General features: G+C 42.1%; 1 protein-coding gene across 1 annotated transcript in view; it reads left to right on the plus strand.

Annotated features, from left to right (window-relative positions):
* The first annotated feature begins 9,365 nt into the window (after positions 1 to 9,365).
* Positions 9,366 to 17,700, plus strand: part of LOC147418876 (Endosomal targeting BRO1-like domain-containing protein) — a 37,487-nt gene continuing 29,152 nt past the window's right edge. The window contains exons 1-4 of the mRNA XM_086505524.1: positions 9,366 to 11,228; positions 11,314 to 11,403; positions 12,080 to 12,148; positions 12,228 to 12,368. Of these exons, the coding sequence (XP_086361650.1) occupies positions 9,612 to 11,228; positions 11,314 to 11,403; positions 12,080 to 12,148; positions 12,228 to 12,368 (1,917 nt within the window). The 5' untranslated portion in view covers positions 9,366 to 9,611. The remainder of the gene's footprint in view (positions 11,229 to 11,313; positions 11,404 to 12,079; positions 12,149 to 12,227; positions 12,369 to 17,700) is intronic.

Genomic DNA, 17,700 nt, shown 5'->3' on the forward strand with positions numbered 1-17,700 from the left:
TAACTGAGCGAATGTGAGGAGTAATGGTGCGCTTCACAGACAACGCAATCAATGCATGAGCCTGTGCATCATTTACATCCCAACGAGCTTATTCTGCCGTAAGCAAAACAACTCTAATAACAGCAATCCTTGCAGTAAGACCGGGCCACATCCTCAACATCGCCTACATCCTCAGAACCAGGACTTACATCAATGCCCTACACAATATTCTAGACTTCCTTTGACACAAGAACATGTTGCATCATGTAAGCCCACATAGGGTAATTGTCCCTATCCAATCTTTCCTCAGGAGCAAACATCTTGAACACATCTGTGTTGTTGTCAGCCATGTAAAATGCCTGCACCTTATATGAAAACTGCCCAAAATGAGGAGAAATTGAGTGAGACCAGCACGTGATATATAGTACAATCCGCAATAGACTGTACGGGACCTATTATGCAGTATTTGGCACTGACAAAAATTCTGCACAAAATGACAAAATTGCCTGTGCAGATCTGACTGTAGTAAAAACGGAAGCCGAAATGAGCCCGAATCAGAAATCTAAGCAAAGCTCATTGAAATCGAAGAAAATGAGCAGGCGTGTGCTGGAGCTACTGGCGACTAAGCTCAGGAGGATGCAACCTGCTCTTATACCAATTGTTGGAATTAGGGTTGCAAGAAAACACGCACAGCTTGGAGAAGACGAAGGAATCTCAAGGCACACAATAGAGAGTGTTTTACTTAGTGTGCAATGGAAAGATAGATAGCCCTAGAGTGATAGACGTCTATACAATGCACGGGAAAAAAACCTCTTAAAGAGGGAAAAAATGCTCCGATGGTCCTAGTGTGTTCACACACATCACTACCACATGTATATGGTAACAATGATGACCCCTACTTTCAAGAGGGTTTTGCCAACGAAACCCTTTAAGAAAATGCTCAATTTTTTTGCCAAGGCTATTGATAAAGTGTGTCATCATGCACCACCATTACAAATAGAAATGTTTTAAAGTCTTGAAAGTCATTAAACGTGAGCCTATGTCATAAAAACTGTTGTAGAATTAACGGTTTCACTAAAAAAAACCCTAATAAGAAGGGTATCTCAGTGACTGGGTACACACACACACACACACACACACACACACACACACACACACAATCTGCATGTTGTTGAATTCTTGTTGGGAAAGGTCGGGTCAAATCAGAAATCTGAATTTGAATTTGGTATCCTCAAAATTTGATCAGATCAACGATCAGATAGAAAATCTGAATCTGATCAGATCCAAAATTTGAAATCCTCAAAATCTGAATATAAATTTGGTCATTAATCAATCATATGGTTTTCGTGGGCATATTGAATTGGGAAGCATCTGGTACACCATCTGTGATGCCATGATTCAGACATATGGTACGCCATTTGGGACGGCATGATACAGGCATCAGATTTTGGTGTGCAAAAGCTCCATTTCAGAAATGGAACTTGGTGAGTAATCTCTCAGCGAGTTGAGCACATGACAGTGATGGCACAAAGTTCAGAACGACAAACCTGTCAAGAACAATGATGAGAAAATGTTGTCAATTGACTGACTCTAAAGTGCAGCTTGGTCTGCTACACACCTGCAAAGCTTGGCTGCAAAATCCAAGCCTAGGAAATTGCACAGATTTGTGTTGCCATTGCCAAGTGAGCCTCAAAATGTAGAAGAGAGCATGCTCTAAAATAAAAACCAGGGTCTTTTCTACAAAATTCCTACGTGAAACAGACCTTGGAGCCTTCGCCCTTCTCTGAGCTGTCAGCTCACTCTCTCTCCTTACTAACAATGCACAGTGCCACACTAGAAAGCGTCAACATATCACCTGCTTACGTGGACAGTTAACTTAAGTGGACCTGAGCAATCTGCAACATGTTCAAATTTTGCACATTCTGCAAAACCTGCACAATATGCACCCAATCTGCAACCTGCTCAAAATCTGCACAATCAACCATCAATAGGGTCTTGCAAAGCGCTTTTTGAGATCCATCAATAGGGTTTTGCTAGGGCAAGGCAAGGCAAAACTGGAAATGCGCATAATGCATACAATATGGAAAGGAAAATATCCTGGCCTTCTGGAGGGTTTCGCCAAACGAAACCCATTAGAAGGCTCCGCATTTTATCCTCTTCTCCTGGTCTTTTGCAAAGCCCTCAATAGGCGAAACCCACATGGCAGGGCAAGGTAATGTGCTTGTGTGTGTCCGTGGGGGGGGGGGGGGGGGGCAAAGAGAGAGAGAGAGAGAGAGAGAGAGAGAGAGAGAGAGAGAGAGAGAGAGAGAGAGAGAGAGAGAGTACCTTGCTTTTGCCTCTTGTCATGATCAAAATAGCTCCTCCTTTGGTTCTTCCTGTGCTTTGAGACTTCATCTATACCTTGAAGACTTTGTGTTCATAAGCTATGAACTTGAAAAATATTCCTCAAGAGAGGAATGGGGGAGAGAGAGAGAGAGAGAGTTTAGGGTAATCTCAACTTGTGACACCATATGGGAAAGCCTCTATCCACCTAAGAAAGGATAGCTGATGACATGGTCCAATAGCAAAAGGATGCAACCTCTCTAGCCAATGATTGTAAAGCACTAAGCTTACTTAAGAGACGATTCTCCAATGAATCAATTACACTTTGAGTTTATCATTGTGTCTATACTCTCTCTCTGCTTTTGCTCTTGGCATAGCTTAACCCTAATCTTCATCTCTCTAATCCTAACCCTAACACCATGATCAAGCTAAGGCTCCATCCTCCATAGCCTAACGCTAAACAATTGGTGATTAGGAAACACACTTTCCAACACTCATATATGCATGCAAAAAATGCCCCCCTTTCCTAGATTGAATATAGGCTTTGATACCAACGTGAGACCCCATAGGATGTGCATCACGAGTCTCCACACCCTACGGTCTCACACTAGTGCTATGATACCAGTGTGAGACTGTAGGGTGTGGAGACTCATGCTCCACCACGCCTTCTTGTGCTATCTTAGAGATAGCCCCCGTTCTAGACCCCACCTAGCCCATTGGCCTCACACAATGCCTTTTTGTTGTGCATAACCTTTTGCAGCAAGTCTAGCGTTGTAGTGGTCAATCTCACCATCCGGCTTACATTTCTTGTAAACCCACTTCGTACCAATGGCCTTTTTGCAAGGAGGAAAATCTTGCCTTATAGTGATCAATCTCACCATCCGGCTTACATTTCTTGTAAACCCACTTCGTACCATTGGCCTTTTTGCAAGGAGGAAAATCACATAAATTTCATGTTTCATTCTCTATAAGTGCATCATATTTTGATTGCAACATATTCTCTAGCCTTGTAGTAATCAATCTCACCATCCGGCTTATGTTTCAACTTGTAAACCCACTTCGTATTGATGGCCTTTTTGCAAGGAGGCAAATCACATAAATTCCATGTTTCATTCGCTATAATTGTAGACATTCAATTTTTTGAATTGTGTGCCTTATCAAAAGAAAGAGGTTCCTCTTCGTCACATAAAAAACAACCAAAACATAACAATATGATGCATAGCAAGAACTTGAACGAGTACTAATAGACACATGTGCATCCAATTTACTATCACGCAAAGTATGCACCAAACCATTTTGGCGTACCCCTAGCCTCTTCATTCCCACTTGTTTTCATATCAAGTATATCATGTAAATTTACATCAGTAATAGTTGGACCACCCCATAGGTTGTACATGTGTTGCATTGGAACTTACATTCAAGTTTCCACCATTAAAAGGAGGCAACAAAGTGTCATAAATGTCATGTGAGCTTACATTATTGTCTCTGATATATGATAACAAAGGCTACACAAAATCTTCCACAAATACAACATCTTGTGAAACCAAGATACGTTTTTTTTGCGAATGGTATAAAATCTAACCTTTGCTTTTAGGAATGTAATCAATAAAAATGCATTTGATAGCCTAATCATCCAATTTTTTGCATTGCGTTTGTGGCAGTAAAGCATAAGCTAAACAACCAAAAATGCGCATGTGATCAATAAATGGCTTCTTATCATGACATGCTTCATAAGGAGTTGCAGACTGCAAGCTTTGGTAGGACACCTATTAAGTACATAAGTAGCACACATGACAGCCTCAAGCCAAAATGAATGTGGTAAAGCTTAACTCTTGACCATATATCGAGCCATCTTCATAAGCGACCTGCTTTTTCTTTCAGCAACACCATTTTGCCGAGGTGTATATGACACTTCACATTGGTGTCTTATCCCACACTAGCCATAAATGCACTAAATTCATGAGACATATACTCCTCCCCGGGATCTAAATGGAGGGTGGTACTCAACCATAACAAGAAATTTCTTGAAATACGTGAACACTTAAGACTTAGCTTTAAGCAGATACACCCATGCATGCTTGGAGTAGTCATTAATAAAAGTACAAGTAATTACCCAAGTATTGAGTTTGCATAGGACCACAAACATCACCATGCACAAGTTGTAAATTGCATGTAGCCCTTATTGAACCATCCTTTGAAAATTTTGAACACTGCATCTTACCATCCTTTTATTCATGATACATAACGTGCATCAACAAGTGGGAAAGAGCTGCCATTTGCAGTAGTTACAATCTTTCCAAATCCCTTGAATAGATAGAAGGCATTGCTGGAACAAGTGATCGTACTCCCATGAGGAACAGCCTGAGAGGCACATAAATTACGCTGCAAAGTAATGTGCTTTATATAACCGCTATGAGAGTACCAAACATGAAACTTTGCAGCAACTAACATACATGCATCCTAGATAGAAAGGTCATGAGTACACTCTACGCTAAATACCCACTTTGCATCCACATCAACATCACAATGTCCATTTTCTCAAGATTCTACAATAGTTGCGCTAGTAGTAGATCAAGCCTCTTCTTCTTAGATTCTTTTGTCTTCAACTTAGGACATTGCTTTATCAAGTGATCATTGTCTTTGCAATAATGACAACATATCTTCTTCTTGCCTTTTCCTCCAAAATTCCTAGACGAGTTGCTACCAACAGAAGCACTAGATACACGTGATTTGCTACTCACAAAAAGAACCATGAGAAGTGGATGCATTGTTGTTATCACATTCTCTTTGAACAAAAACAAAAGCCTATTCAACTACACGCTATTTAGCATTGTTCTTTGTTGAAAGTGACTCTTGTAATAGCAATGTGCATAATGCATCAAACTTGATAGCTTGAGGGTTTCCTTGGGTCATAAATCTCGAAGTACTAGCAACAATCTGGTAAGAGTTTGGCAATGCATCGAGAATAGTTTGCACAAGTGAACTATCAAAAATAACTTCACCTACATAAATGAGTTGCTCATTGATATCCTTGACACCAGTAAGAAAAGTGTCCATGTCATCTTCCTCTTGCATAATCTTTGACTCCGGCTCTTTATGCAACAATGCAATTTTAGCATCAATTTGTGACTTGCATAGAGACCAGCCAGAGTATCCCCGAAGCCTTTTTTGCTAATTTTATTGAGCAAATGTGAGGAATAATTGTGAGCTTCATAGATAATGTAATCAGTGCATGAGCCTACACATCTCTGACATCCCAACAAGATTGCTCAGCCATAGGCAAAACAACTCTAGTAGCAGCAGATCTGCTAGAACCTACAATATCCTTGAAAGAGTGTGTATCCACAGAAGGCGGACATACATCAATACCCTGCACAATATTCCAGACGTCCTTTGACACAAGAACGTGCGTCATCATATAAGTCCACATTGGGTATCCAACTTGTCCCCAATAAAGCAAGCATCTTGAAAACATTTGTGTTATTGTTAGCCATGTCGAGCGATTATACCTCATGTGAAAACTGCTTCAAAAGAGGAAAAACAAAGTAGGAGTAACACATGCTATGTAGCATAACCCAAAGAGGAATGTAAGGGACGTGTTATGCAAAAAAATTGGACAAATAGAAATTCTACACAAATGAAAAAAATTGCATGCACAATAATGCTTATAGTGGAAACAGGGACATAAATGAGCCCAAATCAGTATTCTTGAGCAGATGGAGCTCAACAAGCTCGCCCGAAGTATTACTTGACTTGCTGAAGCTCACCAAAGCTCACCCAATTTGGAGAATGTGAGCAAGGGAGTGCTAGCAATGCTGGAAACTATGCCCGAGAGGACGCAACCTGCTTTGATACCAAGTGTTAGAATTAGGGTTGCAAGGATGCACACACAACTTTGAGAAGACTCAAAGCACACAATAGTGAGTGTGTTTCTTAGTACGCAAAGAGAAAGATAAGTTAGCCCTAGAGTGATAGGTGTATATACACGGCATGAGGGAAAAACTTACTATTGAGGGAAAAAGTGTCTCAATGGTCCTACATGTGTTCACACACATTACTATCACATATATGGTAACACGAAGCCTGTAAACAAGGTTGAGTACATAAGCGTCACATTTGAGGATGTTGCCTCAAATTCGTTAACAACTCAAAACTCTACACTGGGGAATCTTTCACTAGCAATGCTCTAAACAGAGTAAGGAGTAGTAGTCAGGGTTTGAGATGCTCTAGTAGAGCCTCATATCTGCTTGAGCGGTTTCAGCCAAGTGTGGATTATGTCATGTTGAGTGATTGTGGAGAATCGTCTTGCTTCCGAGAAGCCATGCAAATGGATGATAAGATACAATGGGAGCAAGCTATGCAATCGGAATATGATTCAATTGTCACAAAAGAGACTTGGGAATTGGTCAAATTGCTTGAGGGACGAAAGCTTTACCTGCAAATGGATTTACAAGCAATAAATTACATAGAGAGATCCGAAGCATAAGTATAAGGCAAGATTAGTTTTAAGGGTTTTAAGCAACACAAAGATGTAGATTTTGATGAAATCTTATCACGTGTGGTCAAGATGATTATTGGGCATCTAGTGCTTGGATTAGTAACTATTGAGGACTTGGAGTTAATCCAAATGGATGTGAATATATGTTTCGTTCACTATGATCTCTAAGAGTATTTATACACGCAACTTGAAGGGTTTGTTAAGCTAAGCAGAGAAGAGCTTGTGTGTAAACTTAGAAGGTACAAAAAGCAGGTGCTTACGCTTCGAAAGCAATGTTGCATCCGTTGGATACATAGATGCAAGAGATGTAGACAATAGGAGGTCCACATCTAGCTATGTTTTCATAATTGCTAGAGAGATCATGTCTTCAAGATTGCACGTCCTCTTCCACTACAAAGGCTGGGTATGTTGCTACGTTAGAGGCCATCAAGGAAGCTTTATGGCTGGTAGGTTTACTGGGGGAGAGCTAGACAAGGGTCGACAAATTCCAGTGTTACATTGTGATATTAAGAGTGCCATTGCTTTGGCAAAAAAATCTCGCGTTTCATTCCAGAACAAAACACATAAAGGTGAGGTATCATGGAATGTGTTGGCAAATAAGCAAATTGAGCTTGTCAAAATTTAGACTGATGACAACCCTGTGGATGCTCTTACAAAGAGCCTAGCTTCGAATAGTTTTCACATTGCATAGAGTTTATGGGTGTGGGGTGAAGTTATTGTCATGCTTCATGGTTGTATAGGTTTTGTACATACTTATGTTCCATGGTGACTTAGGGCCAGATGGCCTTTAAGTGGGAGATTATTGGGGTAAAGGCCATGTTGACCAGCCCATCACCATTAACACCCATCTCTGACTCACTAGCTTTATTCTTTGAATATAGTAGATGAATAAGGGGTCACATCTAATTCATGCTCAAGTGACTCCATCCAAGAAAGCGTCTCCCTCTTCTCATCTCCTTCCTCACCGCACATGCATGCGTACGCTCCTACACCGTGCACTCACATGGCAATGGTAGTACTTGCCTAAGTATTAGCAAGAGTATCAAAGGTGGTCACACAAGCAACCACTAGATTCTTACAACACCATGATTACACTATGCAATTGTAGCTGATGCCACCACTTTAAGAAATGTGTAGACATTGGCGAAAATTTACTGAGCTCAATCAATTGATTGATATCATTGTTTAAATCTTGCCTAGCTGAGACTATCTATGTTTTATCCATGCTCTGATACCCAATGCAAGAAATGAACCCATGGCCTCGTTCCGATCTTGCCACTTCTTCCTTGGATGCCCATTCGTGGGCATCCTCACCACTTATGATTGGACATAAATCAACTCAACCACCTTGGTGAACTCCTCAAATGTGTAGAGATTTGCGTCTTTTAATGTATTTGATTATACACATACGAAGGTGAAGGCAACGACACTCGACTGCAAATGAAGGGACAATCTATTATGAGAGATGATCCATAATTTGTAATCCAGTCTTATGTTTCTGTCTATAACACTCCAAAGTAGATTGATAAATGAATATATATCTCTCCATTTCTCATTAATAGTGAGACGTGTTTAATGTTTCTCTCTCTCTCTCTCTCTCTCTCTCTCTCTCTCTCTCTCTCTCTCTCTCTCTCTCTCTCTCTCTCTCATTCATGCTTCACACAGAAGGGCCCCAAAAAATTCGTGGATAATCAATGTAGTCATATGCGTTTTCCACTATCCCTTCACCATTTGTCAGTCACATTATAAGGCTGAGGTAGATGATCAAGAGACAAAAAAAATGATTTGACAGGGCAACGTTTGGTTTGCAGAGGAAGAAGCTACGTTGTTATCACTTCCATCACATTTCTTCTAGCCCTCCCCCTTGAAAATATGGAGTTTCATCCTCAAGCTTGATTCAATTGGCTGTAGCAAGGGGGCCCACTGAACCCAACTAGTCCAAGAAGTGCCTTGTTTGCTAGGTGTCGCTTTGCGTGACTAGGTAAGGTGGTGGAAAGGCAACAACCAAAATACTGCCTTCGGCTTGTCCGTACCTAGTCTAAAGGAAACAAGCCACACCATCAATACAGAAGCCAATTGCAGCATCTTTGGTGGCCAATAAGAGATGCACAACTTTGTCCCGCACACACATCAACACATACTTTAACAAATCTTCTCTTAGTAGTAACTAATCAGATGCTTGCGGTTTGCGACATGTGCACATTGATAAGATTTGACTAAACATTGGTTATGGTCTGTTGCTTTTTCTTGCATGATGGGTTCCTTATCCCATGTGCCAAGTCTCTCTGTGTGTGTATACGTATAACACACACATATACATATCTATATACATACGTAGAAACTGAGATACACGCACGCACACACGCACATACTATATATATATAGATATGCGTGTGTGTGTATGTATGTATATATCTTTTATATATGCACGTACATGTATATATTTATATGTACACACACACACACACACACACACACGGATACTTTGGTTTGGAGATCTCTCTCTCTCTCTCTCTACAACGTTAAACTTCTTCTTCTTCTACACACGTGGTATATAGCTTGATTTTGTTTTGGTACGTGGTCTTCAAGCCTCGCGATTGCTAGTCGGTTTCTCTGCTCTTTGTTCGTCGAGTTGTCGCCAATCGAGCTGGATTGCGGCGATCGAATAGTATTTGTTTTTGTATAGCGCCCATCTTCGTTTTCTGATCCGTCATCCAACAATTTGCATTCTGTGTGCCCCCTTCTCGGCGCCATTTGCAGACTTTGGCTAACAGGAGACTGCGTTAAATCCTGGATCTTGCCTGTACATGCCATGGCCACTCCTTCTGCTTCAATTAATGTGATGCTGGCAGTCCAAGAGAAGAAGACAAACCCCGTTGAACTTCACAAGCCACTGAGACAGTACATTATCCAACACTACTCTGAACAGGATGCTGCCCACAATGATGAAGACTTGGAAATGGTACAACAGATGCGCAAGGAAGTAGAGAAAGCTTCAGACTCACTGGAAGCACGTCGCGACTCCCTGCAGAGATACTATCGAGCCCTCTGTATGATGGAGTCACGGTTCCCCATATCCAATGAGAAGGAGCATGTGAACTCCCTTACCTTTACATGGTTTGATGCATTCAAGCCGGGTAAGAAAGCAAACCAGCAAAACATTCACTTTGAGAAAGCTTCCATTGTGTTCAACTTGGCTGCAGTGCAGAGCCAACTTGCTTTGGCTGCGGATCGTGCTACACTCAATGGGATCAAGCAAGCTTGTAATTGCTTTCAGGCAGCAGCAGGTGCGTTCGCATTCCTTAGAGACAACATATCAATGAAGGCATCTGGGAATAATTCAACTGTGGATATATCCGTGGAGTCTGCTGGAATGCTTGAGAGGCTTATGCTTGCACAAGCTCAGGAATGCTTTTTTGAGAAAGCAATCTCTGATGGCAAACCATCTTTACTATGTGGGAAGCTAGCACGGCAGGTCAGTCTTTATTACGAAGAAGCTCTTGCAGCTTTGGTACTTCATCCCCTTAATCAACACTTTGATCGTGCATGGGTAGCTCATGTTCAACTCAAAGCGGCACAGTTTCATGGAGAGGCTTGCTATAGGATAGCTTTAGAATTCCATGAAAAAGAGGATATTGCAGAGGAAATTGCACGCTTGAGTGTGGCGAGCACTTTGTTAGCAAATGCAAAGAAGACAGCAGGCCGTGGAGTTGTACAACCCCTTCTGGATGCTGTGTCTAAGCTTGAAGCAAACGTAAACCACAACCTTGAGCAAGCCAAAAAGGAAAATGATCGCGTGTATCTTATGAGAGTCCCCCCTGCAACGTCTCTGGCTCCATTGCCAGCAGCATCGCTTGTGAAGCCTTTCAATTTATCAGATGTTTTGGATGCAAGCAAAGAAAGAATGTTCGCAGGACTTGTCCCAGATAGCAGTGCTAAGGCACTTTCCAGGTACACGGAAATGGTGGATGACATTATAAGGACCCAATCAGAGAAATTACAGCAAGAAAGTGAGATAACTAGGGTGAGACTCAAAGAAATGGAGCTGCCAGAGTCTCTCCACGCTCTAGAAGGCAGTATAGCACTTCCGGAACAACTTAGAGGTGACGTCGAAGCTGTTCAAATAGATGGGGGACCATCCGGTTTAGAGGCAGAGATGAGACAGCTACAGGATTTGAGACGGGTCAACCAAGAAATGCTTGCACAATGTGAGGAAATCTTGCAAAAGGAGGCACGTGAGGATGCACAATACAGAGCACAATATGGCACAAGCTGGACACGACCACAGTCGAGCACTTTGACTAAGTCCCTTCAAGATCGGAGCAACAATTTTCATGCAAAGCTGAAGCAAGCGGCAGAAGTGGATGCTAGAATTGAACGCATGCTGCAGGACAATTGGGTTATGTTGTCCATTCTTTCTGCAAAGCCGGTTGGTAAATCAAACAGTTTCTGATGAAAACAGTGTAATTTCCTGATTTGAGTTTTCTGTATCGCTTTTCTTTTTCTCTTTGCAGATAGAGTCTGCTCTTCCAACCCTAGGAAGGCCTATCATGTCCTTGGATGGTGATGAGGATGCAATAGTGGGCGCGTTGAAGCAAAGTCTGGTAAGTTTTAGAGCTATGTGGATTTTTGCAATGTCAATTTGCAAGGTTGACCAAAGTGCACCTACATTTTTGGAGTTCATTATTAAATTGAGGATATAGGTGGTTCATCGCATGCAAAAGTCGATAGATCAACATCATAATGATTAATTATTAACACTAGTATATTATCAGCTATGAAAGCACCGGTTATTTTGTCAAGCAAGCCTCACTACAGCGGGATGCGTGAGTTTTGTTTGTGTGAAGTTGCTTTGGGACACAATTCAGGATGTCAGACTTTTTGTTGCTTTAAGACATAATGCTGCCATGAGGCTACCTTTGTTTCTCCTGCATGATGGTTTTAAGTATTATTAGGCTTATTTGCAATGGACAAACTCGCACAGCATTTGAAGTCCACACACAGTGTGTGTTCATTCACAATGAACTTTACAAGACCACCTTCAGTTGTGTTAATCAATGTGCACCACCTTCAGTTGTGTTAATCAATGTGCAGGGGGTACTTTGTGGGCTTGTTTTAATATAATCTTAACTATATAAACTAGTTGCATAGGCATTGCACACTATCTTCACAGTACTGTAGGTAGTATCAACTTGCTGGTATTGTATGTTGTGCAGGCTTTGTTGTATGATCTTTTATAAAGGTATGTTAATGAGTTGTTGCCCGGCTATGCTGTTGTAGGGACAATTAGAGGCTCTAGGTTCACAGCGTGCTGGGCTGGAGGATATGCTGAAGGAAATGAAAAGAAAGGTATTGTTTCTTTGGTTGTTAATCTGAAATTATTGCCTTCTTGACTGACACGATGGGTTGTTTGTGTGCTTTTGTTTAGGACAATATTTTACCCAAGCTAATGACCACTTCTGGATCCTATGAAGATCTTTTCAAAAAGGAGTTAGGAAAGTATGATCAAGTCTGTCAGGAAGTAAGCAAAAATGTTGAGGCTCAAGAGAAGTTACTGCTGCAAATCAAGGTAAGCATGGTTTGTGACCTGGTTGTCAAGAGTTCTGATTTGCTATAACTTAATTTTTCTAAGTCATTGCACACATTGAGAAAACAGAAAATGAAAGATACTCTAAATGTGTATGAAGAGGCAAGCTTGGTAGAAATCTATATAACAATGTGCACTAGCCACACATGTCCTTCAATTGTCAAATAACATTCACAGGATTATATTTGTGCTACTCACTTTAAAATTGAAGTTCTTTGTTACGACAAGTTTGGCCATGCTCTTAATCATTTTTTGGATGAATTCTTTCCCTTTTTATAACGAATATTCCATTGTTTTGTTTTTGTCTTTGTGTGACATCTTTCGTAGTGTATAATCTGGTCTGATCGAGGTATTTTAACTCTGTCTTTCACAGCGAGATTGGAGATTATGCTGAGTAAACCTTCAATCAGCTGATACACATTCCATATTCTGATAAAGCCTTAAGGGCTGAATGCTGGCTGCAAAGACTCAGATCTAAGACGCTGAAACACAGGAGATCTTGCGTTAACCCAACGCTGAAAACACAGCTGATGGAGGAGTAGACGAGGCCAATGTCAAGGGCGATAGGGCACAAGAGAGAGGGCGATTAATGGACTGCTAGGGTGCCGGGGATATACTGCTGCCTGCAGAAGAGGGCCTCTAGCAAGCTGAGAAGCGACTGGGCTTAAATAGGGTGATCTCAACACAAAATGCTAGCAGATGGCGGAAGAGGGTCGATACTTTCTCAAAAATGCCAAAATGAAGGTAGCGTCCAGAATTATGGATGATGAGAGAGGGAGAATGCTGTCTCTACAGTGGTTGAGGATACTGAAACCGGCCCGTGGGGCGGTAGGCGTTGGCTTTCACCCGAAATTCTTTACTTTAAACACACATAGAGAGAACTTGCGAAGGAAACCTGTGACGGGAATTAACACTTGAATACACACACGGCTCGGAAGCTAGAATGCCCCGAGCAGACGCCGACAACCTATAGGCCCCAAAATTGGTGCCCCTTTCGGTATTTCTTTATTCTTTGAGAGGGAAAATTACAAAGTAAGGTCGTGGGAATCCTTTACCTGTATCACACTAGATACTACTTAATTTGGCCAAATTTCGGCAGCATAACAGCCCCAAAACTTGCGCAAAATCAATTCCCCTGCTGGATCTCACTTGCACTGGCGTAAACCCTCTGATTCCTGCCCAAAAACAGTAAATTCAGCTCACTGTATTTACTGGTTTTTGCCCTGTTTTCAGCCCCAAACAGTCCCCTAGCTGTCCTCTGCCAGTGGGGCACGATTTCCAAAGGTCCGGGTGTCCGTATTGCTGAAAAACAGTCAATTTCCTGCGCATACGCAGCGCTGAATTTGCACCTGTACGGTGAGGTTATGACCCTCACCGGTGCCTGCTTTGGAGTAGCAGCTAGCTATCCCTATTCCTGCTCAAGGGGGCTCTTGCCTCAGCACAAAAGCATGAACCCACACAGCTGTACATCAGTCAAATGAAGAGCCCTCTTGTGGGGCATCACATAACTGCATGTAGGGGAGAGAGAGAGCAGTGTGTAGTGTGCAGGGCATCACTCCTAGCACCACACTGTACATGGGAGGGAAAGAAAGCACTCCATAGCTCTTAACTTGTGACAAAAACCAAAAGAGGCCTCTCCCAACATCAAATTCAGCGCTCTTTTTTCTGCATGAGGCAAGTTCATGAAAAAGTGACACTTAGCGCATTTACAAGCTTTTGCCCGTTCGGGGCGCCTAAAAATCTCCCGACTGGTCGCCCAGTTGACTTCGCAGCAGAGTTGTAAAGTGTTCCCCTAGTCATTTCGGAGGCAATGACGCGAACACATTTCATGGCCCAAAATAGCAGCTCCCTAAATTTTAGGAAATGATTCCGTTGGGCTCAGTGTGGTCATCTTACCATCTATCCTCATTGGCACTGCATCCAAAAATGCAATGTGGCCCAATTGTGGGATATTTTCTGCTGGTAGTCCCACCTTGACTTTATGCCTTTATTGAGTTCACTTCCTAGTATCCACCAACTTGGGAAGTGCGACGGGGAGACCTATATGATCTTGCTCTGAGCCTAGACATCTTCTTACTATACGAATTCCAGTGCCGACCACTTCCCGTCTGCGGGTGAAACTACCGTTCACATTTGCCATACAATGTTTGACCGTTTGCTACTTCAAGAAGAGGGTCTCAAAAATAAAACAAAACCCATTGGAAAGAAACCAACAACTAAAGTTAGCAGTTGCCACGTCCTCGTGACATAGTTAATCGCTGCCACGTCCTCGTGACATACCCCCCTCTTGAAATTGCAAACGTCCTCGATTGCATACCATAAATACACGCCAGTGGTGATCTTGTGCTATTAACACTCTTTTATCATCGCATGTATCTGCAAGAAAGGTCGTAACACATAGATACAAATGACTTAATGAGACCTTCATACTTTTGTCATTTTCATCTATTACATTGAATTCATATGTACATTTGATGTACTAGCTCTATCATTACCCCTCCTTTGCACACGTTGGGTTGGGGCATAAGTAGGTTGTAACCCAAAGGCTTCAAGGTAAAGTTGCAATACGTTTGGTGACTCTGACAGCTCATGCTCTTCCATCCACTTTGCATCCATAGGCGGATAGTTCTTGAACTTCACCAAATAGCGTCTTGCAACTTGTCCTTTAACTTTTCTGTCCTTATGTGCCAAAACTTGCTCAGGTACCAGGATCTCATCAAGTTCCTCAACTTTTGGCTGATCCTCATCTGGCATATCTTCTGGCACATCACCCACGAAGGGTCTTAGAAGACTCACGTGAAACGCTTTATGAATCTTCCACGCATCAGGCAATTTCAGCCTGTAAGCCACATCGTTGATCTTGTCAAGCACTTGAAAAGGCCCATAGTAACGCATACTGAGCTTAGGTAACAGCCGTTCCTTGCCCCTCATTTTCTTTAACCTTGCCTTTTCGAACCTTAACAGAACCCAGTCACCAGGTGATAACAACAATTCACGACGGTGACGATCACAACCTTTTTCTGCTTTGCCTGATCTTCTCCAAGGCAACTTTAATTTTCTTGTACATTTCATCCATGCTCTCAACATATCGATCTGCCTCAAAGATCTTGTCCTTTGTATGCAAAATGGGAGGATCCTTTTTGCCGCCTTTAACAATCTCAAAAGGTGCTTTGCCAATAGATGAATGCACCGTATTATTGTACGCATACTCAAGCATAGGCAAATATTGTTCCCACTTGCCCTTATTATCTGACACATAGCATTTTAGCAGATCTAAGACAGTAGAATTAGCCTCTTCTGACTGTCCATCAGTTTGTGGATGAAACGAAGACGAGAACTTGAGCGTAGTGCCCATGTTCTTAAACAATCCTCTCCAGAACAAACTGGTCATGCGAGGATCACGATCACTAATAATCGATTGTGGCATACCATGGTACTTAAACACATTGTACATGAACAAGCGTGCCATCTGATCAGATTTTATCTTCTTCCTGACAGGGATAAAATGGGCCTGCTTGCTGAACCTGCAGATAATGGTCCATATACCATCATTCCCTGTTGGCGTTCTTGGAAAATCAAAGATAAAGTCCATAGCAATGCTTTCCCATGGCTTATTTGGAATCGGCAGTGGTTGTAACAACCCTGGTGCCTTTTGCCTGTTGAACTTACCTTTTGGCAAACTATGCATGCTCGCACAAAGGCATCCACATCTCTCCTCAAGGTAGGCCAATAGAAGAGTGTCTCTACCGCTTTAACTGTGGCATGAATGCCACGATGCCCTGCATACGGTCGGACATGACTCTCTTCCATGACCTTATGTCGCAGTGGCCTAGTGACACAAAGTCTGCCATGCATCATCATAAAACCATCTCTGAGGAGGTAGTGCTCGTGATGTTGCCCCTCTTGTAACTGTTCAAAGATCCTTGCAAAATCTTCATCAGCAGTATACTGTTCCTTCATGTCATCTAGCTCATGATGATAAGGAATTGACATAGCTGAAATTTGTGGCTTTCTTGATAACGCATCAGCCACAACATTCTTCTTGCCTTCCACATGCATAATATGGAAGTGGAACATGGAAAGAATGTTTGCCCATCGCATATGCTTTTCGGATAACTTTGACTGTGTCAAGAAGTATCGCAAGGTTTGATGATTTGTTTGGACAACAAAATCAGCAGGTAAGAGGTAGTGCTTCCAGCTAGAGAGCGCATGAATCACGGCCAAGAGCTCTTTCTCATAGACTTGCATAGTCCTCTCTGGCCCTTGCAAAATTCGGCTTTCATAAGCTACTACCTGTCCGTCTTGCATTAGCACTGCTGCTCTGCTACTGCAAGACGCGTCACACTGGACCACAAATGACTTCCTGAGATCTGGCAAAACAATTACTGGATCTGAAGTCAACTTTTTCTTTAAGAGACTAAAAGCTGAAATTTCTTTTTGGGTCCATCTGAAAGTGACCTCTTTCTTTTGCAATGCGTGAAGAAGCGATGCTATCTCTGCAAAATTTATGATAAACCTTCTATAGTAGGAACACAATCCCAAGAAGCTTCTGACATCGTGCACAGTCTTCAAGTCTGGCCATGTCTTGATAGCTTTGACCTTTCCTTTGAGACTATGTGGCCCAGAAAGTGGATCTCTTCGAGGAAGAAATCACTTTTCTTAGGATTGACAAGCAACCTATAAGTACGCAGCTCTTCAAACACAATGGTCAAGTGACGCCTATGCTCCTCTTCATTCTTCGAATACACTATCATGTCATCGAAGAACGTCCCAACAAACCGTTGATGCGAGCGGAAAATGCGGTCCATCATTCTGTTGAACGTGGCAGGAGCATTTGTTATTCCAAATGGCATCACTAGAAACTCATAAAGACCAATCGTCGTTCTAAACACAGTCTTGTGCACATCCTTTGGCCTTATACGAATCTGATGGTACCCACTCTTAAGGTCTATCCTGCTGAATATTGCAGCACCCTCTAAACGATCGAGAATATCATTAATTCTAGGAATAGGAAACCTATTCTTGATGGTATTCTTATTAAACGCAGGGTAATCAATACACATGTGCCATGAGCCATCCTTCTTCTGCACTAGGAGCTCTGGGGAGCAAAAGGGTGAAGAATTAGGCTGAATCAACCCCTTCTCTAATAACTCCTCAACCTAGCCCATAATCTCTTTCTGCTGCGCCGCACTAACCCTGTAGGGAGGTCTATTTGGTGGGCTACACCCTGGCACCAAATCTATCGGATGGTCCTCAGGTCTCTCCGGCGGCAATTGCGACGGTAATGAATAAAAAAAACAGTCACTAAACTTTT

This window comes from Adiantum capillus-veneris, chromosome 29 (genome assembly GCF_014529385.1).
Source record: "Adiantum capillus-veneris isolate H3 chromosome 29, ASM1452938v2, whole genome shotgun sequence".
NCBI classification, from domain to species: Eukaryota; Viridiplantae; Streptophyta; class Polypodiopsida; order Polypodiales; family Pteridaceae; genus Adiantum; species Adiantum capillus-veneris.